The sequence below is a fragment of the Micropterus dolomieu genome, linkage group LG23 (genome assembly GCF_021292245.1).
Source record: "Micropterus dolomieu isolate WLL.071019.BEF.003 ecotype Adirondacks linkage group LG23, ASM2129224v1, whole genome shotgun sequence".
NCBI lineage: Eukaryota > Metazoa > Chordata > Actinopteri > Centrarchiformes > Centrarchidae > Micropterus > Micropterus dolomieu.
The window spans coordinates 10,984,877-11,012,403 of record NC_060172.1 but is presented as its reverse complement, the minus strand read 5'-3'; the positions used below and the strand labels follow the sequence as shown (position 1 = coordinate 11,012,403).

The 27,527-nt window shown below is 38.2% G+C and overlaps 1 protein-coding gene across 5 annotated transcripts in view; it reads left to right on the top strand.

The window, feature by feature from the left end:
• Nucleotides 1-27,527, top strand: part of cadm1a (cell adhesion molecule 1a) — a 370,054-nt gene that overhangs the window by 246,287 nt on the left and 96,240 nt on the right. For 4 of the 5 annotated variants that reach the window (XM_046039204.1, XM_046039207.1, XM_046039208.1 and 1 more), the window contains exon 2: nucleotides 5,124-5,141. The exons of the other annotated variant lie outside the window; for it this stretch is intronic. In XM_046039204.1, coding sequence (XP_045895160.1) covers nucleotides 5,124-5,141 — 18 coding nt within the window. The remainder of the gene's footprint in view (nucleotides 1-5,123; nucleotides 5,142-27,527) is intronic. 5 annotated transcript variants of the gene reach the window in all.

The window sequence follows — 27,527 nt, the reverse complement described above, 5'->3', positions numbered from 1 at the left end:
GGACCAGAACTAAAATGCAACAGTGTATCATTTTTTTCACTTTGTCCGGACCAAATGAACCGAACTACAGGTGTGAAAGCATCCTAACAGAGATCACCAGTGTTTAAAGTCACATGTTATGTTGACCCAACCCCCTCCCAATGCAGAGTTTGCCGCAATAACATTACCTGACTTTGTTCATATTTTCAAAGTTGAATTGCATCTCTAATATCTCCGAAAGTCAGACAAAGACAAAATCACGGCAACGTAGATTTGATAGTGTACTTTTCAAACTCTTTATACAAACGTGGAGATTAAAAAACACCTTGAATCACACTCATATAACATGTGTTTTGGAGGACAAAAATGAGAAGATGTTTTTCTAGTTTACCTTTTGAATTGTAAAGCATTACAGGTAAAGCAGCTTGATTCCCCGCTGGCAGCATATTTTGTCAAATCTCCGCGAGTTTGTAATACAATAAGGAAGTGCTACAGGCATTAAATAATAGATTAATATTTTATCTAAAAAAATTTGAAGCCGCTAGGATCCAGGTATGGTTGTAACCCCAGAGCTCAGTGTGATAGAGCACATGGTGTTCATTCTCCACACTTGATTTACTGCTGTGACTGGTTTAAAAGAAAGACAATAGGATTGGTGCTATTGATAATTAGTTTTTAATGTGCCACACTCATCATGTCCAATTTCATGCCCCTTAGGCAGCTGATCACAGATTTAATCAACACATTATTGCTTGCTATACTTAAACTGACTGAAGGGAGGGCTTCTCTGTGTGTGTGTGTGTGTGTGTGTGTGTGTGTGTGTGTGTGTGTGTGTATGTATGCTGGTAGTAGGAGTGTGAAGGGGACACAGAGTTTTAGTGTGTGTTAGTGTGGTCGAGGAGCGTGCGAGAGTGGTTGTCAGCATGTGCATCCATCCCAGCAACGTCCGTCTTTGATAGACATTGAATATGTGTTCCAGGCCATTAACCAAGAGCTACGTTTGAAGATGATGCGCTTGGTAGCGTGTGGTTATGCTGTGTCGAAGGAAGCCATTGTTGTTATTGTGTTTCTAGTGAAGAGGAGGGTGTCCAGGCCTCCCTCACCTGATGAATACAGATGAAAGAGAGGCTGTTGTGTCTGTTTATGTCTATAGACCACTCTCATAACACCTGGGATGTTTTGTGTTTCTTTTTTTGTTACTATGTGAGGTTGACTCTTTTTTTTAAATTTATTTTTGCTTGCTGCAGACTGTTAGACAAATGCTCAGAGGTGATAACAAATGAAACATTGTTTTAAATTCATAGGTATTAAAGGCCCTCTTCCATTGCAGCATATCAATAAATTCTTTAGGTGCACTAGTAAAAAAAAAAAAAAGTATTATGCAATAAAATATCTCTATGGTCCACACAAGACATCCCAACAGCTGCTGTCATACAATGTGGTGTGGATATTCAAGGTCACACAATATTATTTGCAATGATTTTAGTAATCCCCAACCTTTTGTCCAGCAAGTGAAGTTGGTAGGGACTGGTTTAACTGGTTTAACTGGTTTAACGTAGTTTGAGTCAGTGGATCCTCAGCCAGCCAATAACAATAAACAATAAAGTTAGGATGACCTACTGACTAATATATTCTAATTAAATTGGTCACCATGCATAACATGTGTTTCATGTGTGTCATGCTCTAACATGGCAGGACATCAAAAGGTTTCTAGAACTAAGACTTACAAATAGTTAATAAACATTTTCAGAAGGCTCAAATCCATAGGAAATATAGTTTCAGTAGTAACCAACTATTAGCTCTTGTATAGAGCAGTGGCCGTGCTGTGTTTCCTTTTATTTGTGGTTACACTTGTTTTCTCTTGGGAGTATGGCAGTATCGTAAGCTCACAAATTACAGATGGTTGATTTAAGCCGTAAAGGATGAGTCCAGTTTAATACAAGTTGAGTCATTTTTGTACATTGTCTCTGTACAGTATGTCTGTATGTTGTACAACATCATTGCAACAAAATCTGACAGGGCATGAAACAAGAACAGTTAGATCATTGGACAGGTTGTAAACAAGTTCTTTACTTTATTTGGAGGTAAAAGCCAAAGTAAGTGCACCACAAAATGCGTTCTGTACATTTGTACATTTGTATTTTGCTTTTGTAAAGTTTGAAAAACCCCCATCTTTCTCTTTCATTGTCAGTGTTAAGGACCGTTTTTAACTCTAATCATTTACACTTTTGTGCTTGACTGCTACTGGTTTTGTGCCTGATAAAAACTTCACAAGTTAGTATTGACCACTGCTCACTACAAAGAGACTATAATATGTTGCCAGACTAGGGAGTGAGTATAGAGGAAGAGGAACAGGAAGAGGCAGAAAATAAGACAACTGGAGCCAGAAAGAGTAGTGGCTGTGTTTATCTTGAACTACTTAGCTCCCTGGCTGTGACTTTAATGTAGAGAGAGACATTGGAATGTAGTGGAGGCCTTCATTAAATGCAGCTCAGGCCCTGGTGAAACCCTGGTTAATGTCCCTATCATCTCTGGAGTGGTCCAGTGTCTAGCTCTCTGTCCAAATGACTCATGTTTAATACATCTCTGCAGTCCTTGTCATTTAACCTCACCTCTGGAGGTTGTAGGTCGGGGTGGGATAGCGAAGGCTCCCACAAGACCATAAGGGGCAAAGCAACCATGCAGTTATTCTCCACCCGCACTCCATTTACTTAAAATGGGGAGAGCTGCTCCATGTCTCACCCTTGCTGTGTAATCTCCCCAAAGCAAAACCCCCTAACCCCATCGCACTGCACTAACCTGAATTCGAGGGGGGCCTGGGTTGACTATGTGGCTCTCTGAAGCACTTCTCACACATTCTGCTTCCTGTGTGCTACGGTTGAATTCTTAAGCAAGGAACAACTGCTATGCTGCTGATGCTATGTTGGGACACTTTATGACTTAGCGGTTTTCTCTCTCTGTGAGCATGCCAGTTTATATTTTTTGGTAAAAGTTTTCCGATGAGATTGAAGGCTATCAAACTCCATCAACCTTAATGTTTTGTTGGAACTGCCAGAGCTTCTTAGATTGTATTCAAATTGTATGAATATAAATTTGTTATGCTCATTAAACACTAAACAGTTAGAAAATGAATGCAGTGGCTTGGAAATTAATGTAAATTCTATTTGTGACGTGGTCAGACGATTCTGTTGGAAGCATGCTGAGGCCTTTAGTCTCGCAGATATACATGTCCAGGGATTTAGGAAAAGCAACAATCCAAGAAGATACATCTTTACTACAAATGGGGCTGTGTAACAGGATGTAAAAGAGCTTAAATTGTACTCTTTCTTTCACTTGATCTTCATGCTGCATTTTCCTCCGATTTTCCCTGCTTACATGCAAAGACTGCTTCCCTCTTACTCCTCTTCTCCCTCACTTACACACACCCACTCAATCTCTGCCTCTCTTTCTTGCTCTGGATAATGGTAATTAGAATATCTCCATGATTGAAATTTGGCAAAAGTTGAAGAGGAAATAGGTTTTCTAATCAAAAGCTGCCTCGTAGCTGGAATCCTGATGCTTACTTGGCTGAAAAATGTGCTTCAACGATGGGGGCCTAAACGGATGCCAGACTGTATACTGAGGGCCAATGCTGCTCTTTCCCTGCAATGTTGTATTTTATACACGTCCCAGTTGAGCTTGTTTCAGCAAGTTTTCACTTATTTATTTAGAAATGTGTGTTTTGCTGTCGTTTTTGTAATGGTTTACCTCCAGGGGTGGTGTTATTTTGTAGACTTTTGGCATGCAAGTGGTCACCAATAGAATTAACATATTAAATAACTGCTCAAAATATCATGCTTTCAGCAACATTTCAGAATGATTATCATTAAGTAAATAAACTAAATCCAATACTGATTGAAGACACTTTGGGATATACAGTTATTCACTTGCACTGTGTTGGATTAGAAGATTGATACAGCTTTTATGTCTGTTAAAGATGCCGCTACAGTCAACAGCAAAAATCTGTTTGTGCACAGCCCTGGCTCTGTAATTGGGAAACAAACACCATTGTAAGTTTTTAAAAAAGTAACAAATGTATGAGAAAAAAACTTTGAAATCACTATTTTTCCGATGTGGGTGTGTTATTACAGGCTGTGTGCGCAGTTAAAAGCAGGGTATGCAGATTTTAATAACAACAGCTGTCACACATAAGCTACTTTCACCAACCGGTATTATGACATACTTTCTTCTGTTCAAAGACTTAAAGCATAAAGAATCGGGGAAGAACTGCAGACATTTATAAATGACATGAGATATGACACATGCTTTCAAGTGGCTTTGTTGCCTAACTGTCTGGAAACTCCACCTATTCTGTTATGTCTGCACTGGTTTTTTATTTTTTTGTAAATTAATCTCGGGGAATATCTGTTGTTTTTTTTCTCGTAAATGTATTACTTCAATGGTTGAAATTCATTTTTTTTCTCTGAATATTACCCCCCTCCCCGGCTCCTTATTTTTATTTATTTTTTATCTAGAATATTCCTCATATGCCGTCGTACCAAAGCTCACAAGTTAACACGTTATAGCTCGATTGTTCTTGGCTTGAAGCACTGAGTTCCTGGAGTCTCTGCTGGTTGCCTGGCAACCTCACACTGTTGCATATGGTGTCATGTCTGTGTTCATACAGTAAACACATTTGAAAGGCAAATAGCATGAAAGGCAATAGCAACATCATTATTTTGTGCTACAGTTAAGAGTTTTGTGTATTGCTGTCTAAATGCTGTTTCAGAGGATATTTGTAATTCTGCAGACCTGTTGATGATGAATGATATTAGCAAAAGATATCATCTTCTCAGTACTTCAAATCCACAATATTTTGGTATTAAACTAAACAATATGAAGCTGATCAAAGCCTATCTGTAGCCAGAGTTAAAATCGTACACTAAAACTTCAATCAGCTGTGGTCTTTATGATTTTCTCTTTGAAGAGGGGAACAACATGAATACCATTCTTACCTGGTTTCTCCTGTAATTTGCAAGCATGTACCTCTATGCACTGTCAAATAGGGGCAATTCACTTTAAATGGGGCTTTGAATGCTAACCTCCCTTTCTGTTTTTCCCCCCTTCCTTCTACCCTTCTCACCTATCCTTCTCCTCCAACACAGGAGCTGCACAGTACCCAGGTAAGGCTTTTCCCGTGTCTCTCTTCCTTATCCTCGCCACATCCTCTCACCAAATTTTAGCTTTCCAGCTTCTGTTTCATTAAACGACATGCTTCGTCTCAGCCTCTAGTGTTTGTGTATTGTGTACGACCAATCCTCAGTCTTTCTCCATCTCCATTCTCTAATTCTCCCTCACATTTAAATTTATATCTGCCTCTCTATTGCATTCTACACAGCCTATTTCTTCCCATTCTCATAACGCTGTCATTGCTGTGGACTGCTGCATCTTCACTTGCTTACCAATGTTCTATATAGCACTAGCTGTAGCATTCTAGTGAACACTGCAGTTAACCAGATAGTGCTAAGACAGAGCTCAATGATCTGAATAGTTTTATTCCAATTTATTTATTATTTTCTCAAAATAACAAAACGTTAGATGAAACCCTTTGTATGTTATAGTAATTGAGTTTCCAATTTCTGTGTTTGCACACACACTGTTTATAGACGGGTTTCTTGCATACAAACACTACTGGATGCATGCGCAGCCAGGGGCAAAAACGCTTTGGTAGCCGGTCAGAATAATGTAGTCAACCACTGTAATCAACGTAGATTATCTGTTTGTTTGTGTTTCATTTTGAATATTAATATAACATAAGCGACTGCGCCGCAGGTTAGTGAAGTCGGGCATAAGGTTGTTCAAGTCAGCTGCTACCCAAAAGGCAAATGGAAGAACGAGAGGGAGTGGCATTCCTTCCATTAAGCCCGGCTGTGTCACACTCAGAGATGCAAAGAACATTGTCTTCCGTTGTAAACTTTACGCGACCAGCAAAATGTTTACAGCCGCAAACAATTTTGTATTGAAGCATCTGCTAAAGCAGCACAGCGACGTGAAACTTAGCATGTAGAAAGAAACTCCGGCAGCTACGGCCAGTGAAGCATCCACTCGGCAGGACAGAGTGGCGTTAATCAATGTTTTGTGTTTTGTAAAAGCTCTGAACACTGAACACTCCTCTTATAAATGCATGTGCAAAACGGTAACGTTAGTTCCGAAGTCGAGACACTTAATTGATTTATTTATTTATTTATTTTATCTCAGACAGTGGCGTTAAAAAACGTAATGCTTCGTAAAAAACATTCTCATTGATGCTGTTTATGAATATGCGATTAGCTAAAATGTTGGGAGGGACTTGCTTTGTTTTTTTAGAAATAGCTTATATCCATAACCTATATGATACAGCATCCCCTGGTCTGCATGGCTACAGTGTTGGTGCTGGTTGTTGAGTCCTCAGGTAATTACTGTTCCAGTAAAGTGGATTCATTTCTAAAATGCGCTGCTGAACAGGCTTCCCGTCACTATTAAGGATGGGGTGCGGTGGTTGAAAGTAATTGTAACTTAACGAGTAACATGACTATTTACTTTTAATACCCAGTAATAAATAAAGTAATATTGTTACTTTTTAAATGAGTAATAAGTAAAAAGTAACTCATTATAATTTCTGAGTAATTTGCCCAACACTGCAGCTAGATATGCCATATAAACTGATACGCCGCAAAGACAGAGTGCTGCTTTCTGTCCTCTGGTTGCGCATGCATCTCTCTGATGACGTTGCACAGAAACTCGTCTATAGGTTCTTACCTCTAACTGCATCTATGTATCAGATTTGTTTCAACTGATAAAGCTACATGTTTAAACCAGTTACGTTAATAGAATATATTTCAGTGCTTTCGTATTGCTTTTCATTGCTGTATCACTTCAATTAACTACTAAATATTTCACAAGTGCCATTCTTGAGATATGCATGTTGCCTTTGTCATTTATAGCAGAGAAACAAGGACATGCAAGAAGTGTAGAGTTTTAGATGTTGACAAGCAAGGACAGCCACAGTTCTTTTGGCATTTTGTTCTGCATGTTTGGACTTGCAGTGGGTTTTTTTTCATTGTGTTGCTTATAGGTGCCAATGCATAGAAATGTGACATGGCCGTCACTGTCAAACTCAAAAAGGGTCAAAAAGCAGTGAAACATCTAGGCAGCAGTTGAAAAGAGAGTATGTACCTGCTGATCTTTGTTTCATTGGTAGCCAGCGATAGCTCTAGCACCAAAAACACATCCACGTGTTCTTCTCACCTCCCCTGTACACTCAAATCACTGCATGGGCTGTATAAACATACACAATCTAATCAGCATACTCAAATTAACACTGCCAGAGTTGATTTCAACACTTTTAAAGTGTCTGTATGGGTCCACACCACAGAATGTTAATTTAACTCTTTTTGGAGGGTTGGGACCTTAACACTAATTCATTTTTGACTCTTTTTGGAGTTAAAATTTAACACTTCTTAACCCTGACCAGTGTTTGTTTTTCTTAATATATTTATGTAGTGTTAGACATTAACTCTCTCAGAGGATAATTTGTTAACTACACAAGTGTTAGCTTCATAACATTTAAAGGTGTAAATACAGATTTTCCATAATCCTAAAAAGTATTTGGAAAAACAGGGTGGCTACTAACAGTGTGGCGACATGATTTTAAATTTGGGTGTGTGTAGGCCTACGTAGTGGGTGCAGGGTGACATGAACACTTTAAGTGTAAAAGCCAGGATCAGAGTTAAAAGTAGGAAGTTCAGAGTTAATATTTATACAATTACAACTACAGGCTTGATTTAGTGATTTTGTTTTTATACTCTGTTTTGACACTAACTACATATTAACTGAAAATTAAATATAATGGATTTGACTACTGAGTATAATTAACTCTACATTTACTCAAATTTCACTAACAAAACAAATTTAACTCTTCTCAGTTTGCTTTGTAGGATAGCAAATTATCATTCGTAAAAAATGGCCAGTTAAAAAAACAAAACATTCCTCTGAGTTTGTCCTTTCAGCAGAAATGCTGATTCATTCCACTCACTTGTACGTGGCTCTTCTTTTGATTGCTGTAAAGCTACTGTTAATTAAACCCAAAACTTCCTGCATATGTTTCAAATTAAAAGCCAGCCAGAATTTTCCACTTAGAAACATCTGTGCTGGAAGTGTTGAGTATTATTAACAGCAGTTTAACAATCAAAGCTAACTGCAAAGTGGAAGCTACTTAAATGAACCAGTGAGTGGGAACATGATCTATTTCTGTTAAAAGATGAATTAAGAGTGACTCTGTTGTTGTGAAATGTACAATACTAAATTTATCAGGCAACAAGTAAACATTAAGGAATAAAAGGTTATAATGGTTAAAAATAAAATTTAATAAAAACAACATAATTGGTGCCTGGTCAGAATGTGCTTCCACAGCTGCTCTTATGAGAAAAAAATTGTATGCTGTAAATCAAGTGGTGTTGCTTCTCTAGCTGCCTTCACTCCCCCTCTCCCCTGCCTCTCCTCTACCAAGGCTTTTAATCCAATTAGCAGTGCTAGCGACAGTTATTTATATGTACATGAATTAGAATTGAACAGTGAGAGATCCTCCCTTGGGGCAGATTGGACTGAGCCCAGTCCTTCACAGGCCCGTTCTCGGTCACAAACCTGTGCTGCTGCCACCAAGCAGTGGTGGTCATTGCAGCTGGTTGCCAACAAAGCAGCAACAGAAACTCAAACCAACATGACTGCCAATGACAATCATCATCTCATCTGACTTTAACGTAAAAACCAAATCAATGTACGCTTTTTATCCAGAGCAGTGACTGAAATAGTTATTGTTGAAATACTATTTCATCTCCTCAATGTTAGCTTTTCTTAAACTGTCAAGACTAAAGACACATTTGACAAATTGGGGCACTCTAATAAGCTGTCTTCTCAGTGTTCAGGTTAATCTTAGATCTGTGTTTCTATTGCATTCTATTGCGTTGGACTGAAATAGTAGATGTGCCAAATGACTATATAACCTGCCAAATATGGCTCTCTTACTCTTTTGAACTGTTTGCCAATGATTGCAGTGCTTTCAAAGGGTTAGAAAAAGTCATGGTGCAATGTTGGCAGCATAACCATTTAAAGGTTTTAAAAACAGTATGTTTGAAATTCATTTTTTAGAATGTTTTTTAAAGTTGGATTCATTATTGATGCCCTTTTTAGTCTAGTCACACAGATGTTAATGTTTACAGTTGTTAGTGTGCAAAGTCACTTGCAAAATGATACACTAAAAGTCTTTAATTTCCTCTAAAAAAGAGGCAATTAAAGAACTTCATAAAATGTCCAGAGAGCATCTTTTGGCTTAAATAAATTAAAATCAACACCAGTATTGCATTAGCTTTGATTAATATTCATTTGTTCTAACTTTGTAATAAGAGCGCTCCTTGCCTGGCAAGTGTAATAAAAATAACAAGATGGAAAACGCATGTAACAGAACCAAAAGTAAAAATATTTCCAAGATTCTTTATGAATGTGTAGCCAAAGCCAGTCTTTAATGTGATGAGCTCCTGACCTCCATGACTCCATAAAACAAAAGCTTATTTTCAATTATAAATTGACAACAAACAGATGGATGGCACATTACATTTCTTAATGCTTCCACAACCTTTCATAACAGCATCAATTCTCCTAGATTCTCCAAGTCTGTGGAACTCTGCTGGAGTTGTTTTCCTGATGCTGGTGGAGTGTGCTGTTTAACAAGTCACACCAAAGTCTCCCATAAGCAAGGCTGGAACACCAACCAGTTAAATTTTCTGACATGTTATAGACCTTAAAGATAAATTATATGAATCAACAAATTGCTAATGAAAAAAAATTGCTCAGGGGGGTCAATTAGAGCCAATAATAAATCTTTGCACGGGGCCCTCTACCAGGTTATTCTGGCCCTGCCCATAGGTGTTCAGTTAGCTTTATATTTGGTGACTGTGGAAGCCATAACATATGATTCTTATCATGATCATGCTTGTCAACCCATTCAGTGAGCCCCGTATGGAAGCATCTACAATCGGTATGTTTTTTCTTTAAACCTTCACCTGTTTATACTCGTGTACTGCCAAAGCCTAGATGCATGTTAATATTATTTTACATACACGGTGAATACGACAGGGTCCACAAATGGATCCAAGGTGTCTGGAGTTGTTTAGTTTGTGTGTGGTTCAACATTATACACTGTGATTGATCAGAGAGATAACTGCAAAACCATCAAACAACAAACGCAATGGATGAAAACAAGACTTATCAGCTGTTCATTCTCTAGAATCAAAGTCCAAGACTGTTATGAGAACATTCATTAACAAAGTAAAATGTACTGTATCCTGATGCTGGCCATAATAATAATATATTATTATACTTATTGTTAGTAGTATAAGTAAAGTAGTAAAGTATGAACTAAATGCATGATGATGATATCAGAATAATTTCTTTCCTTATTTCACTGGAGTAAACCAGTGCTAAAAATGGACCATTTTTAAAAGACCGTATAGCAAAATATTTCTTGTTGTCAAAGGTCACAGTGCTGCTTTAGTTGACCTGCCACTACAGACAAGACTTCTCTTCCCCCCAGCGTGGGTGACTTGTGTGTTTGTTCTGTATGCCAATCAATAGAATGAAAGACGAGAGGATGGAGGTGGGCTGAGGGACACAGCAGTTAAACACAAGGAGTCTTATCCATGTGTGCACAGAGGCTCCTTAAACACACACAAACACATGCATTTATGTGTGTGCGCACACACATATATATACACACACACACACACAAAGAGTACAGCTCAGATTAATGACTAAATCAATCACACGCATATAAAGTTTGCTTGTCATACTGTGTGCTTTTCTTTTATAACACAGGTTCAATTTCCCAAGCTACTGAAGCTCTATCAGCGTTTCCTCAGAATATGTATTCAGCAAGGTCGTCTCTCACTGCACCAAGAAAATTTCCCAACCACAGGATGTGTCTTTGCTATTGCAATGTCAATAGTCCCCTGCCCAATGCACTGCAATCTACATTTGTCAATACATGAGCTGCTAAGAGCTATACTGTGAGCTGAGGATACAGCTCGTTCATTAAACAAACCTTGTTTTGACTCCTGTTGACTCATAGATTTATAAAGGCAATATCTGGATGAATTTTAAATCTTGAAGCTCTCATTTAGTAAACTAGATAAATAATAATTACTACAGATAAAACTGGTCAAAATGTATATAGGTACTAATTCAGCAGGCCAAAAATGTATCATTCAAAACGTAGAATCAAAAAGTATTGATTCTGCCACCACCTCTTTATTATGAGAGGAAGAAGTGAGTTAAGACCATTAATAAAATCTAGAAGATGAAGAAACTGCAAGCTATAGAAATTACAATAGACATTAGACTTTACAGGGAGCAGAGAGCTTGGACTCCCTGTTCTTGTCTGTAATAAGGGGACCCACAGAGCTCTGTAAAAGAGCTTTCATGTGTGCAGCTCCATCTGCTCGGGATGAACAGCAAACACAGAGTTAGAGGACATTATGTTGGTGCAAAAGGGCAAGTGCAAATATTTTAAGGTATATTTTTATTTATTTGTTACATGCATACATGCTATTATTCTTAAAAGATAACACAAAGTTACTAAAACAGGAATAAACAGGACACTTGATATTTCCAGCGTGGGATTAACCCACATGTGGTGCTCTAGTTATTATTTACTTAAACTGGATGGCGTATGGAGGATTTCCAGGATTAAAATTAACTATAGTTTGGATGTCCATGGTAATGAGGGAACATGTAACCCAGTGCAACGGTGTAGCTCTTTCGCGTGTTTTTAACAGAACAGCAGAATAAGATATATCAGGCTTAGGTTACACAGACAACACTTAGAGACAGATCAGTTCATTGTTGGTATGGGCTTTTCATAGGAATCGCATTGATAACAGAAAAAATATAGAATAGCAACAGCCCTATCCTTGAAAAAAGAAATTAAAATGACTGGACTCAAACCTAAAATAAAGCTACCAATACAAGTATCCACTGGCAAATAATGTCTGTACATTTGAATTCATATAAGAAGAAGCATTAAGAATTTAACTATGACAACATACAGTATGTGCTTAAGTTGCCCCCTCTTTCTCCTGCTTTACAGGCAGATTGGCCACACTCTGTAAGTGCTTGGTTGTGATGTGATCTGGTTACTGAGAGTAATAAAATCTAAATGCTGGAAATTTCACCACAGACACGTCATGATTATCATGGCAAAGCAGTTTCATCTACTTTCTTTTCCAATTAATTAATGCAGACTAGAAGAAATTTCTTTGACATTTCAAAATAAATAAATGTTTGTTTTTCTGCTCACTATCACCACCTGATGAGCCAAACTAGTGATTTGATTTAGTTGAGCCATATGTGGAAAGTGAAGAGTAATTTAACGGCCATGACCTCATCACTGATACTAAAGACATTGTGGGCCCAAGGTGCTGTAAACAGCTTTACAATACATCCTTAGTTATGGAGTAATATTATTTTCAGTATATGAACATGGTAGCTAAGCAGTGTTGTCTTGCTCAATGGAATATAATATGCAATGTGTATGCTTCTAACAAGAGAAAGAAAACAAGAAAAAGGGTACAGGTTTTTCCTAAATGAAAGAGGAGGATGATAAATTATGCTTAAATTAAATCAGGTTATAGGGGTATATAATCATATTTTGGATAATTCAACTTCAGCCTGATATTTACAGTATGTGGTGGTCTTAAATATTCATTATTTGATTAGCAAACATAATAATGTGTAATTTCTCAACAGAGGGTCGCACTCAGGCATTTTATGATGATTAAATTATTTGTCTTAATTAAATCATCATAAAATAATAAATAACTGTCTGCAGCCCTTACTTGACAGTTTAGTCAAGTCTATGTAGGTATCCAGCATAACCCAGCAGCCAATGAGAGTGCAGGGGGTACACTGCTGAGTGAGTGAGAACTTTACTTTCTTAAAGAGGTGATATTATGGTATTTGTCTTTTTCCCTCTCCTTTACTGAGTTATATATCTTTTTTGTGCATGTACTAGGTTTGCAAAGTGAAAAAGCCCAAAGTCCACCCCAATGGGAGTTCCCATCTCCCACAGAAAACACTGCCTGAAAACAGCTCGTTTGTAGTCCAGCCTTTACTTCCCTTTCTTGTGACATCACAATGAAAATACGTGTCTTAATGCTGGCTGAGCGACTAGTCCGACACGTCCTCAAAAACACTGAGCTGCAGCACACACCTCCTCTCCTTTCCAAACACTAGCTACCCTCCAGGCAGTCAATGGACATGAAGTTGTTACTGTGATGAAGAGACAGAGCTCAGTTAAAACTTTATGGATGAAAAATACTTTTGTTACAGATTAATAACTCACCACTCTGAAACTCTTGCTCCAGTCCAAATTGCCAACCTGGTCGGCAACATGTAGCCTACAGCTGATTCGAAGCTGTTTACTGTCTTTTCACTGACCCGCCTTTCTCTGCTTCTGATTGGCTAGTAGTCCTTAACTAGGAACTGCGCATGTGCGACTCCCAACAGAGATCATTTAGAGACAACATGTATCACTCCATAGCTAAAACGAAGCCTTCAACACAGGGTGAAAAGAGGAGTTGCAGCAATGTGCAGTATGACAGAAAATATGGTGTTTTTTTGAAAATTAAACCATGTAAACCTGTTCTGGTACAACCTCTAAATAGGATTTTGATCCTGAAAATGAGCATAATACCACCTCTTTAAAATAACTAACTGATAATACTGTATTATTGACATTGGTAAAGGATTTTTTCACACCTAAATCCTAAGAGTAGCTAATTGAAATGACGCAATCCTACAGCTGATATTCTTATTTCACATCCTGGTCATGTTCATCAATTATTTTGAGGCAGCACAACAGCTCAAGTAATAAAACGAAGCGCTTTGACACGTGAAAGATTCCTATATGGTAGCATCATGGCCATTGTTGTGGAGGCTTCTCAGCCCAATGTTTCATGAGCTATTTGTTTCATAGTGGAAGAAGTGGAACTAGAGCAACGAAAGCCTCAAGAGAAACATAAGTTTAGATGAATATACATAGAAAAGAATAGCATACAAAACTTGTAGTGATAGAGTACTGATGGTTTCTCACAGCTGCCTGCCAGGAAATCAGAAAACCCAATGGACTTGATCACAATGTGTCTGCTTTCTGCTGCATGTTGCCACACCACACTTAGCCTGGACTTAACTTCAGGTTATTAGAGCTGCCGAATAATTTTGTTTGCACACAACTCATGTTCAATAAAATTATTATAATTCTTTGCAAAAAAATATCATTAATATTTTATTACTATACTATTTGTACTTGTATTTTTAGCCTCTTTGCCTGGCTTAGCCTCTTTAGCTCATTGTTTTCTGTGTCATCCCATCTGTCTTGGTGCTCTGATCGACCCTATTGGTGGATGTTGATGGCACTGTTCCAGACCTCTGGCATTATTGTAAATTAATGTGGATCTAATAAAAGAAAAAGTACCGCTGGGCCATAGCCTCTTCTTTTGGCTGGAGTTTGTCGACTTGATTTGCATATAAAAAGTTTTGCAATAGCTGGTGCCACAGATGAAGTTCTAAAACCTCTGTGACACCAAGTTTAGTCAACATGCATAACAGTGTCTAAATAAATGTTCTTGAGAATGCATGTTTGCAGAGCAGCAAAACGCCCACTGACATTTTCTACTCCATCATTAACATTGTCTCCTGAGATTTTTCATCGCTTTTTTTTTTTTTGCCTGTTTGTCCTGAAGTACATCAAACAACCGCTCAGAAGTACTTATTCTTTGTAACAGTATGTCCATTTTCATTTATATACACAAATGGTATTGCCATATGCTCTTTGGCTAACGCAATGAGTGTTCAGTCCAGAATAATGATGCCTTATTCTGCTGAAAACCATTGCTTACACTGTATTTTTAAGTGTAACTGCTAGAACTGAGGGCCTATAGCTGGGTCACAGAAGCAACACAAGTGACTAATGCTGCTTTTCTGTGCAGTAGGGATGCCTGCACTGAGTGGTTTTCCCCAAGAACAGGCTAGATGGGCTTCAAACCACAAAAATGTGGTGTATTATACACAGGAGCTATGAAATACTACGAAGACCATTCTCAAAAGCCTTCCTCTTCTTTCATGATATACACTACACCTCTGCTACTCTATGGCTGTCTCACAAATGGTGGGCAGCTTAATCCATTCTAAGACTCCTAAATCATACTTAAAAATAATTTCAGTCCTTTGCATTTCTAATATTAGTCAGATTAGTGAAGTTTGCCGGCCTGCTGTAAGCTTCGGATCAGTGCTTCAGTAGGGCTGACACACAGCTGACATCTGCAGTCTGGTGTGAATTTGACAGTACAGTCAAGCTACAAAAGTATGACTCCTCCCCAAGTGAGGTGGTCTGACCTCAGAGGTTAACTTGTAGCAGAGATGCTCACAAGTCTTTAAGCTAGAGTCCAAGTCAAGTCTCAAGTCACTCGTGGTTATAATGAATGTTATATAACCTGCTGCGTTCAATCTAGGCTGCTTATAAAACTGCATAGCTAAAAGGAATTCTGTAACTGTAACCTGTTTTTCATTTACAGAGCACAACCATGTAATGTGCAGTGCAATTAATGACAGCTTAAACTACTGTAAGTCAACACAATCCCCAGACTCTCAAACCCAGTGTAACGTTATAACTAAATAAAACTGTAACGTTACATGATCAACAATAAACCTGCAACCTGTTTGCAATTAACCTGATGGCATACAGCGGGACGTAGATTAAGTTAATCGACCGCCACAAGTTTGGCAAGCAAACAAATGCTCATTCATGTATTCATAACGAATGGAGTAAACCTCTCGTAGGTCGTAGCTAAAGCAAGAAGCAAGCTAACGTTGGATGGCCAATGCTGAGCTAAACATGTTAACTAACCTCAGGTTACTAACCTATTTTGCGTACAGTTTTAAAGATAGAAGCTGCCGCCGTTTGTTGTCCTCTCTCACGCGTGGCTGCGCGCAATTGATAAAATGCTCCGTACTTTTCCCTTTCTAGTCTTTTCCACTCAAAGCGCTTTTACAGTACATCTGCATTCACCAGTCATACACATTCATACACTGAGCCTAAGTGCTCAAACGGAAACTAACATTCACACTCACTCATACACTGGCGGAACAGCCGCCAGGGGCAAATCGGGGTTCAGTATCTTGCCCAAGGACACTTCGACACGCAACCAGGGGGAGCCAGGGATTGAACTGCCGACCTTCCGATTAACGGCCAACCCGCTCTAACTCCTGAGCCACAGCCGCCCCGATAGGTAGTATGTGTTATGTAGGTAGGTCATAGGTAACACAGGGAGGGGAATAACAGCAGTTTCCCAAAAATAAACATTATTCACGAGTCCCACACCTCAAGTCCGAGTATTTTGAGGACGAGTCAAGTCTGATGTCACTGTGTATGCAACTTAAGTCGGACTCGAGTCCGACTCTCAAACTCAAGTCCCATCTTGTAGGGCATTGAAGTCTCCTTGTCAACTCATGGTGTCACAATTTTGTATTATATCTCCAAGAAGGTGCTGTCAAACAACCAACAAAGTGTTAGTACAAATAGTTAACTCTGTGTAACAGTGTCTATGTACAGTACCAAGTTAATGGTAAAAGAGACATTTATAATTTCCATTTATCTGCACTAAACATATATCTTGATTCAGGACACATGCAAGCTGCTAAAGGGCTGAAAATGTGTTTTAAATACCCAGTAAACATAAATGTGAAAATACAATTAATCAAATTTTAATTTATTTTAATCAACAGCCTGAAAAGAAAAGAAAAAGATCACACTTTTTAATTTTTTCAATCCATCTTCATTATTTAACGGAGTGCGTGATTTATATATGTATTCAATTATACTTTTGAGCAATCACAGCCTGTTAGTCATATTGTTGCGTCACTCAATTCTATTGGGTGCTGTTTATTTGACAGTGCTGTGCATTTTTAGGGCTCTTTCTTAGAAAGACACCTTCGTCATCAGTTGTTTGTCACTTGTCGTGGCCCCTGAAGTGTAAACCTGTTTTGCCCAGCGTGTGTCAGGAGATGATGGTGAGATATCCCATTTCTGCTTTCTCACGCTGTTCTGCAGCTGCCTGACTCAACATAATACCCACACGACTTGCCACACATTTAAAATTGTAGAATCAAGATACACAGCTCTACAAGCTATTTTCCACCTGCACTTCTTACTTTGGAGGTGACTTCTCTACAGTTCTATGACTTCTCTAAACGTTGTGCTCAGTTACCCAAGAAGAAAATGCCCCACATACTGCTGTGAAAATATCTTGGACATTTTAAGACTCGTGCATACATTCATGGTGTCAAGCACAGCTCATTCAGTTGCCAACTATATTACAAGTCTCATTTTTAATGAAGGCAAGAGTTAGGATTTTATAATCTGCCAGAAGCATAACTGGCAGTTAAGCTAAATGATGAAGGCGAAATTTGCTGTGTGACTGAAAAATTGACAAATTCAATCAAACCGTCAGACTATTTAGTTTGAAAATCCGAAGGTAAATGCAGCAATCTGAATTGTGGCACTGACAGTCTTCATTAATGTGAACAATGCGCATGCCTTGAGACAAATGATAACCTCTCTCCCTACAAATAGACCACGTACATACAGTAGATAAAGCTGGTTGCAACTTAACTAAAAAAATAACAATATATGTTATCACTCTTGTGACTGTGCTCACCAGAAAAACGTTTGTTGAAACAATTAAAAATGTCACATTAGACTTTGTTGTAGTAATGTTGCAGTTTTGTTATTCTAATTGATAGAGAACATGGCCAAAACTACAACACAAAACCCTTCTTGTAATAAACCGGAATCATCCTTTAAACATGTCCCAGTCATTGTTTTATTCATTAGGTAAAAATGAGTATTTAGGAGTTGAAGACACATTGATGCTTAAAGGAGACACTAATGAATCTTGATATGATAGAGGACAGAAGGATGCTGCAGTGCCCTCTACCTCCCTCCCCTATTCTCTAATTCTCTCTCTCCTTCACTTCCCATTCGACCTCGGTAGAGGCTCTCAGCTTTTGTTTGTCTGGCAAGGGATGTAGAAGCATCTCCTCCTCCCCCTTCCCACTGTTCTCCCGCTCTGTCTTTCTTCCTAAAAGATATTTCCAAATGAGCGAGCCCAGACCACAGCTGACTCTCTGACGCATTAATCACTTGGCTGCCGCCCCCTTCACTCCTACATGTGCATACACACTGTGCACACACACACACACTCACACACAGTCTCACTCACGGATAACCTGGTTTGGCTGACAAGTGAAGGCATGTACTGCCACCGTGTAATATAAACACATGTCAACGCACACGACTAGAGCAGGTAGATGGAAACACAGCAGGATGTCACACACACACACACACACACACACACACTCACAAAGCATCCACCCACCACTCAAGTGATCTTGACTCTTTATACTACACCAACTCCCTCTCTCTCCATCCAGCCATGGCTCCCACATGACCCTCCATTTTCCTCATCATTAGCGACACCAACCAGCAGCCGCATTCCACCCATCCCTCCCTCCTACCCTTCCTGCCTCCCTCGCCGCTCCTCTGTTTACTTCTCGATTTCTTTATTTGAATCCAGCACAATACCTCCCCTTTGTCTCCTCTGAGCAAGAAGGGGCATGAAAAGCAGGAGGAAAGCGAGGTAGAGAAAAGGGAAGAGAAGGGAGGAAAGCCTGCACTAGATGTTAATTTGTAGGAAATCATATGTAAAGTGATGCACCTGGTTTATGTAACTGTCCTGTAGGAGACGAGTGGAGGATGTTGCACATCCTGACAGTGAAACCTAGCTTCATGAGGCCAAGTCATCAGTGAGGTTACATTGATATGAGCTATTGCATGTTATAGCAACATGATTATTTTATTAAATTACTATCCATATTTTTTAATGATATTAACTTTCAGAAGCAGCTCATCCTAATGAATAATCATATATACTGTATACAGTATATAACCCTACAGTTCCCCTCAACTCTTTGGCGCTTTTTAGCCTGTTTTATCTCATGTTTTTCTAGCCTGCAAACTGTAAACTCTAAAAAACATAATTTCCAGTCACAACAGGCTGCTGCTGTTCAGGCCATTGGCAGTACCTTCCCAGCCCCAAAAAGCAAACAACGTTAAGTGGATAGCAGCTAAAGAGCCTCATATTTTGGGAACTAGAGTGAAAATTGGACTTACATTAGTCAGGTAGCGAGGAATATAAATCCAAATAATACAGTGGAAAAATGCCGTGATCATTTGCACATGGGAGAAGTTGGTCTTCAAGGCTTTCTGCCAGAAAAGCTTTCGGAAATCAGGTGATGTATAAAGAGAGACAAAGTAAACATGGGGAGCATGTTGGGATGGATAGATGGGTCAAACAAACTGATCACTTTCCCACAGGGGACTGAGGTTTGAGTCCTGTGTGAAACAAAGTCCACATTGAGTTGTTTTAAGTAAAAGAAAGTTGTTGTTTTTTTTCCTAAACCTTACCAGTAGTTTTGTTGCCTATCCCTAACAAAACTGCAACCATTTCACATTGACCACATTGTTTAATGTTATGTGACTTATTCAATGGGACTTACATAACGTACCTAAAGTCTGGTACCTGTCACTGGACTCGTACTTTCCAGCTGTCATATTATTGAGACCTACCTGACCTTCTTTCTCAGCAATCCATTACGTCTTTGTTTTATGTTGGTTATATTTATATTGATCTGTGTAGTCATTACATTGAGTTATCCTCAGCATTTACAGTAGTGCTTTACATCTGACTTAAAATTAAAATCTGGTTTTAAAACTTTAAGCAAGCGTAACTACAGTAAGATCAATCCCAAACCTAGTTTAATATTTTCTTATGAGTGAAAACGCCAATGGAAATTTAATTTGGTCCCTAAACCTGTCCAAACTGTGACTTTTGGGCACCAAAAGTACTTGGTTAGGTTTAGGAAAAGCTCGTGGTTTGGGTCAAAATAATGAGTCAATGTTGCCTTTTGGTTTCACACGGGACACAAACAGCGGTCTCCTGCATGAAAGTCTTGTGTTTCAACCATCCACCCACCCCAACCTGCTCCCTATGTGGACTTTGTCGCTCTTTATAGTATGTCAACCAGACTGCCGAAAGCGTTTCTGGCAGAAAGCCTTGAAGGCCAACTTCTCCCATTCGCAAATGATCACAACATTTTCCCACTGCATCAGGAGACTTCACTGCAAAGCTGTCTAAGCTGCAGTTGCACCCTCTCAATTTCTAACAGTATGTGCTCTTGATGTTAAATGGCTTTTTGGTGAGCCAGAGAGCATGTAAATTAATCTGAAAATGCAACTGAAGCAGCATCATCTTAGATTTCATGGAAAATAAAACACAGCAGCAGAAGAGATCACCTATCATAATCATCATCATCATCATCATTACCTATACCAGCCTTTTACTTCAATTCGAATTAGAGATATGAACCTCTAGGATACTGTGTTTCTTTTTTATGATGTTTTATTAGACTCGCAAAATGTATTGCCAGTTTTTCTGTAGTTAAACTAGGTACTTAAAATCAGCTGAACAGCCAGAGGGGAAAGCTTCCTTCACTACAGGACCTGATGGTCGCTCAGCTATTTGTAAACAACCGCTGACCCTTTACCATGAAATGTGATATGGATATTCATTGTTTCAAGTTTCTAGTTATACCATCATACACAACTTCAAACTTCCCCTGGACTTACACAGGTTCATGACAAGGTATCTTGAAGTGAAAATTGATTAATCCCTGTGGATGAATCTCTGTGTTTTTGAGGACCACTGGCCCTTCATCTAGTGCCACTATAGCGATACAATTTCTATATTAATATCTAAATGGCAGGGTGTTGTGACATTACAGCAGCTCATTCATGTTTCCGAGGTGATGAACCTTAACCTGGTTCCAGAACTCTAAATCAATGGACACATTTCCAGTTTGCTCCGCAATCCAACTGAGTCTGTTTTTGTTTTTTTTATTGACAGCTGTTTCTCTGGGTTATAGAAACAATCCAGCAATCAGAGCTTGAGATTAAGAACAGCAACATCTTCTTGTGCCAGATCCAGAAAAAAAAGCTACTTCTATGACAAGTAGCAACAGAATAATGGCCAGAAAAATTGCGACACTTGTGGATTGGATTGACGCAGCTTCGCAGGTTGCTGTAAATCAAATTACAGAAATAGCAGCTTCTAAATCGAGATGTTTCCAATATCTTGTAGTAAAAAATGTTAACTGCTATCAAAGCTTATGTGTTAACTGAAAATGACTGTGGTCAGATAGGCCACTCAATACTAATTGGCTACTAAAACAAAACAGAACAACCCCTTTCCCATAGAGAAATTAGCTACCTGAGGCTAAATGAATGACTGTAATGGAACGGCATTTCAGGGTCCTTGCCAGAGAAGTCCTTTTGATTTTAACATTCTTTAGGGTCTTTCCTCCAGTGTCGCCCTCAGGACAAACATCATATTTTTAGACCCCTAATTTGCTGTTAAGAGTTTTGCTTTGTCAGTTGTAGTGAGCATTGTATCTTCTAGGGGCTAGCAAGGAACTTAAACATTAGTTTTGAATCATCAGCTGTTGCATCAATAATTACCCCATGATTGCCTAATTTTCCCAAAACTCTCATTTACATTATATTAACACAGGACTAAACTGACAGACATATTTAGATTCCAGGCATTGCAGCTTTCCTTATCTAATGAGATCATTCCCATGAAGCAGCAATGCTTTCAATAAATGTTTGTAATAACTTGCCATATCTGGTGGACAAAATAGGCTAGAGAAAACACAAAACAAACATATATGTAGTGGTTGTTTATAGAATAGAACAGCATGCAAATGAATAGAAAATAAATAAACAGGAGTGCTGGCTTATAATTTATAAACTAACGACAATCTGGAATCTCACGTAGAGCTGTCAAATCCTCCATAGAGATATTTTGTTTATTTACTGGCGTTGCTGAAATTTGCTTTGCAGTCATTAAGCACAGCAATGATATAAAGGTGTTTTGTGCAGGATACAGCAGCAGTGGTTGCACAAAAGCCACTTACATGCTTACTGCAAGCATGTAACACCCTATAAAGCTCTTCACACCCCGTTCTTACATAATGTGTCACAAATCCACTGTTCCACCGAGCATCAGTGGGAGAGGTACGGAGTGTGTGTGTGTGGTGTGGGTGGGGTTGTTGGTGTATAGTTGTGGGAACTATTTAGTATCATTGCTGATGCTGTAATTAATGTAACAATAAAGCAACGGTTATGTTTTTTGTTTTTTTTTTATAGCCACGCTAATAACAAGGCTTTAAGGGTGGCAATGTGGGTTAGTCAGTCTACCACTTTGATCAAGACTGTAATATCTCAACTACTGTTAACATTCATGTTTCCCATGGGAGGATTTGTAATACCTTTGTTGATCCCCTGACTTTTCATCTAGAGTCATCATCCAGTCAAAATTTTAATTTGTCCAATACTTTTGTTTGTGCTATGTAGTTTTTGATCAGAAATTGTGTGAAATTGCGCTCTATTTCCCTGAGGATATTAAGTGCTTTATTATTTGTGGCTGTGTGAATATAATTTAGATTTTTATATGTAACTGCCATAACCATGATCCATCGAGATCTCTAGGCTCTGTGCCTTTCTTTGACAATTTAAAGCAGGGCAATTTATTAGCAATTCAGTCAGATGCATTATCTTACATTTGAATTAATCTCAAAGGTGGTTGCTCCTACAGTATCGCCAGCTTTAGCTTTGGTCTATTATAGATGACATGGTTGAATAATGCAATGTCAGACTGGAAAGGGAGATATTGGCACTAAAAAATAATCTTCATCACAACTTTACAGCAGCAATTACTGGCAGATTTTAGAGAAAGGCTTCTATTCATTGATATTTATATTGCTTAATTAAAAAATTAACTCTCTGAATGTTTTATTAGTTACAGTGGCATCAGGCTCCCTCCATGTCTAAGTTCCTTTATGTCAGAGTTACACAAGCACACTGCTGCCACCATGAGAAAAGATGCGCTCATAATTGTACTTAATAAATGATCATATTCAAAAATTCCTATTCTGTTCGTGTTTATAAAAAATGCGTATAAAGACATAATTTTCTTACTATAGCAAGATATGTTAATGTTATAATGGTGTATTGGAACATCTGTAACTGAGGAAACATATTTAATTTAACAGGGCACTAGAAATGTATGAAACAAACAAACAAGACTATTTAACAAAACCTTTAAATCTAAATTAAAGGCCATGCCAATGTGAAAATATTCAATCACTGCTTTGAAGGCCCCATTGCTGAATTAATTTACCCCACTCAGGATTATACATTTGGAAAAACTGCGGCTGTTTATTTTCAGTTAATGACAATGCTGCATCTTATGATGCATTGTAATGTGCCACCCACCTGGTCTCTATAAAACCATTCACCGCTCAGTAAAACTCATAAACACATTAAAAGGTGCACAAAACATCAATAATAGAACAATACACATTTGTTAGCATGTCTGTAGTCATCAAACAAAAAATGAATCTTTAACAGGTAAAAGCTGTAAAAGCTACATGCGTGTGATGAAAAACGCTAAATGCTGTTGATTTCTTCAGTTGGCAAAATATTTGCACTTCCTGCACACACAAATGTCCTATAGGCAGCAGTGTTTTTGCTTTAGACCCATAGAACATGTCTCTTTTAAAAATAACATAATGACTTGAATCTTATTATAATTTCATTTTGGATGAAATGACCTGCTAGGTCACGTTAGTAGCATTCTGTTTTGCTGCTGTATATATTAATTAGAGGCACTGAAGGCAACCATATTAGAAGCACAATTAAAGACATTTTGGAGTCTGATCACTAAACTGACCAATATCGTCATATCTTTGAGCTTCCCTCTGAACAGTCACAGTCTACACACAGATTAAAAGAACTGCCTCCTTCAAATCCTCACCAAGAGGGATTCCGCTGTTTGAAGTGGTCAGGCCATACAAGGATCTTGACCTTTTATCGGCTACCTCTAGCTGTCAGTCGGCTGCACTAACACAGCATGCAGCTTGGTTGAAGGGTTTTTCTGTTCTCAACGACTGTTGTTGAAACGTGGTTTCAAATGCAACTCTGTACTTTTCTTTTGCATCAAATACACTTTGAAAAGCAAAGTTATAGGTTTCCACTTTGGTACTGCCTTTAGTAAGCTTACATAATTTTAATACAGTAAAGGATAATTCTGGTTGATTCCAATTGAGTCTTCAGTGGGGCAATCGGTTCTGTCAGTTATAATATCATTGTAAGTGCTGAAATCTGAGGACATGGAAACATCACTAAAAAGAAATTTTAAAAAAAGGCACAAAACACAAGCATTCAAATTATCAGGTTGTAAATGAGCCAATAGATTAGCCACATTATGTTAAACCACTGTTTGGATGGATGGAGTGAGCACACCCAAAATGTCACTAACAATCCCTCACTGCACAGGGAAGCTATGGTTTGTGTGTGCACAACAATAAGTCAAAGTTTAACCATGATTTCAGTCTATAAACTGAGATGGCTGTTTATAACAGACAGTTTGCTTAATCATTTATTTTAATGTTTCTCTTGCAAATAAGTTTGACCGAACTGGGGGTTTGTTTACAACACGTCTGATTGACTGCTGACTGCTTATGTTTCTTGCCCTGTTGGATGGCAATGTCATTGCTTCATGGATCTCAGCTATTGCTTTTGTGAGTACAAGGTTATCATAAAGGACAGAAACAGTGGGCAAAAACACACAAACATACATCTGAATTACACTGAAACATCATTTTCTTTTTTTTTTTTTTGGGTCATATAACCATGGCATACATTTCTTTCTGTTGTGTTCACATTATTGTAATCATTTCCCATTTCACTTTTTTCAAGGCAAAGCAAAAGCATCAAAATCGCTTCGGTGTGGAAACAAAGAAACATAGAAATCTGATTTCCTGTCAAAAGCTGATCACATTGAAAGGTTGAGCCACGGCCATTTTTTTCAGCTGACCTCTACTGCACAACATGCCTATTTCTCTGGTTGCTTAACTCTATAAGCAGCTCTCTCTAGGTGACTTGTCTGCATTTTGCTTGCATGGAGAACACATAATGATAAGTTTCTGCTGTTCTATCAAGAGCTCTCTTGAAGGATTGCTATTTGTGACTTTTATAGCTACTCCTGTGGTAACGTGGGGCTAACAAAACTTTATAGTGCTAAGAGTAGGTGGTAATGAAAAAATTCTTGGATTTATGTTCTCTGAGAATTTCACAAAATATCCTAGCCGATCTCGATAACAGCTGTGTTCCCATGTCTTTCTTAGTAAGTTTAAGCAGATATACTTAATGCTAATGCACAGCCTAAATTTAATTAATTTCCTCAGCACATGCATCATTGGCAGCCTACAGTAGCTGAACTGCCAATGACTAATTATCTTGATCCATTTTTACCACCTGTTCAAATCAAGATGAGATGTAAAAGTAATATGGTTCACTGCTGAGAGTTGCTCTGAGAAATTTTGACTTTAGTTTTTTTTAAAAGGTTTACATATTTTGAGCCTAATCTCATGTCCTTCATAATGGATGTGGGTGAAGGATCCGGATAAACCAAGTAAGCAGATCTTGGGATAGCCGTTACCGATAAGGGCAGAAACAAACCTTAAAGCTCAGATATTATATCATATATAAAGTTTGTGAAATCGTTTTCTGCACACTTCTGTATAGGACGAACGTTTTGTTTTTTACATTGTGACACAATTTTTGGTAATTCAATCAACCCAAATCACAAATTAATATCCAGTGTTAAAGTTCAGCACTTTGTATGCCCACTATCCACCCAGAACTCCTCCCTATGACCTATGAAATTAACAAAATTCAGCTGTGGCAAGAAACATTAGTGGTCAAATGATCAGTTTAGCCAGATTATCTAAATCTAAATTTGGAGGTAAAACTGAAGGTAAGTGTCATAATGCCTCATTGCACAAATAAACTGCAGCAAGCACGATTGGAAGTTAAACCAGGAACTTGCTTTGTAAACAGTGATGGATCTTACAATGGATAGTTTGATTAATAATTTTACCACTTGCCTAAATGTTCTCTTGCAAATAACTTTGACGAATCAAGGTTTTTATTAAATAATCTATCCTTGGACTAATTTTTTGCAATGCAAGTACAATTTTTACCTACAAGAAAGTAAGACCCAGAATTATCCTTTAAATTTTACCTTGTTCATAAAAGCCAAACTCACTTTAAAGGCCATCTGCAATGCTTCCTGATACATATCAACTGCATCATTACATTATATGGCCTGTGTCTATAATCATGGTAAAGAATGCAATGCTGAACACATACACTTGTTGAGAAAGATTACTCAAAAATCAACTCCTTGCGGTCAAAGAGACATACAATCAGATCTCTACTACAAATCTCTGAAAACATGCAATCAGACAGGAGCAATCAGAAATTGGCAAAACACAAACATAGTCACTCTTACTTTCTGCCTCTCTCATACACACGCACGCACACACACAAACACTCTGGCCCAGTGCACAATGTGTTATTTTATCAGCAGAAACCATACTAACAAAAAAGGACAAAATGATTGTATACTTGTTACTAAGTATGCATTGAGATACACATGTTCCTCGAAATGAAGGGAAATGAATATCTCTTGATTGGTGATCACAAGCAGTGGAGAGAGCAGGATGGCACACAAATGTTAAAAAGATAGGTTAAGAACAATTCCCATACTGTATAAGATTACTGTATGTTGCATCATGTTTCTGGTTGAGACAGTATGAATGAATGCATGTCTAATAAAAATACAATACTAGTGCTATTACTACTAATAAAACCACAGTGAGAGCTGGGATGGGAAAAAAGATACATGATGCCCGGATTAATATTTAATATTTTTGGCAACCTTCTCCTCCTTCAATCCTGTATACAAATGCTTTGTTATGTACGAACTAAAATTTACAAATAAAATGTACCAAAATTGTGTTTCAGTATTACAGTGGCTTTGATTTGCTGATGAAAATCTTTCTTGTTGTCATGGTGGCCATCTGTGTGACCTAACTTAACATGCATGCATTTCTTTTTGAATCAAATGGAAACATGCAGCTGCTAGCCCAGGCAAATGGAATATGGCAGGTTTTTTTCTTCAATTGCAGTCTTAGTGAGTTTGGGCCCCAGGCTAGCTATGTTCGGAACAGTGTGTCATTGTCTGACAACTTTAATCTGGGATTGGCCGCTCCGACTTTTTGACATGGATGGCCAAAGGCTGAAATCCAGCCCCCTTTCGGTGCCACGGGCCAAATATGTTACTGGCCATTGAAAAATTTTGAAATATAAGAGGTACATGACACTGGATGAAACTTAAAAGATGCACTTTGACAATTTTAACCTTATCTTTTCGTATTTGTCATTGAATTAAATGCCT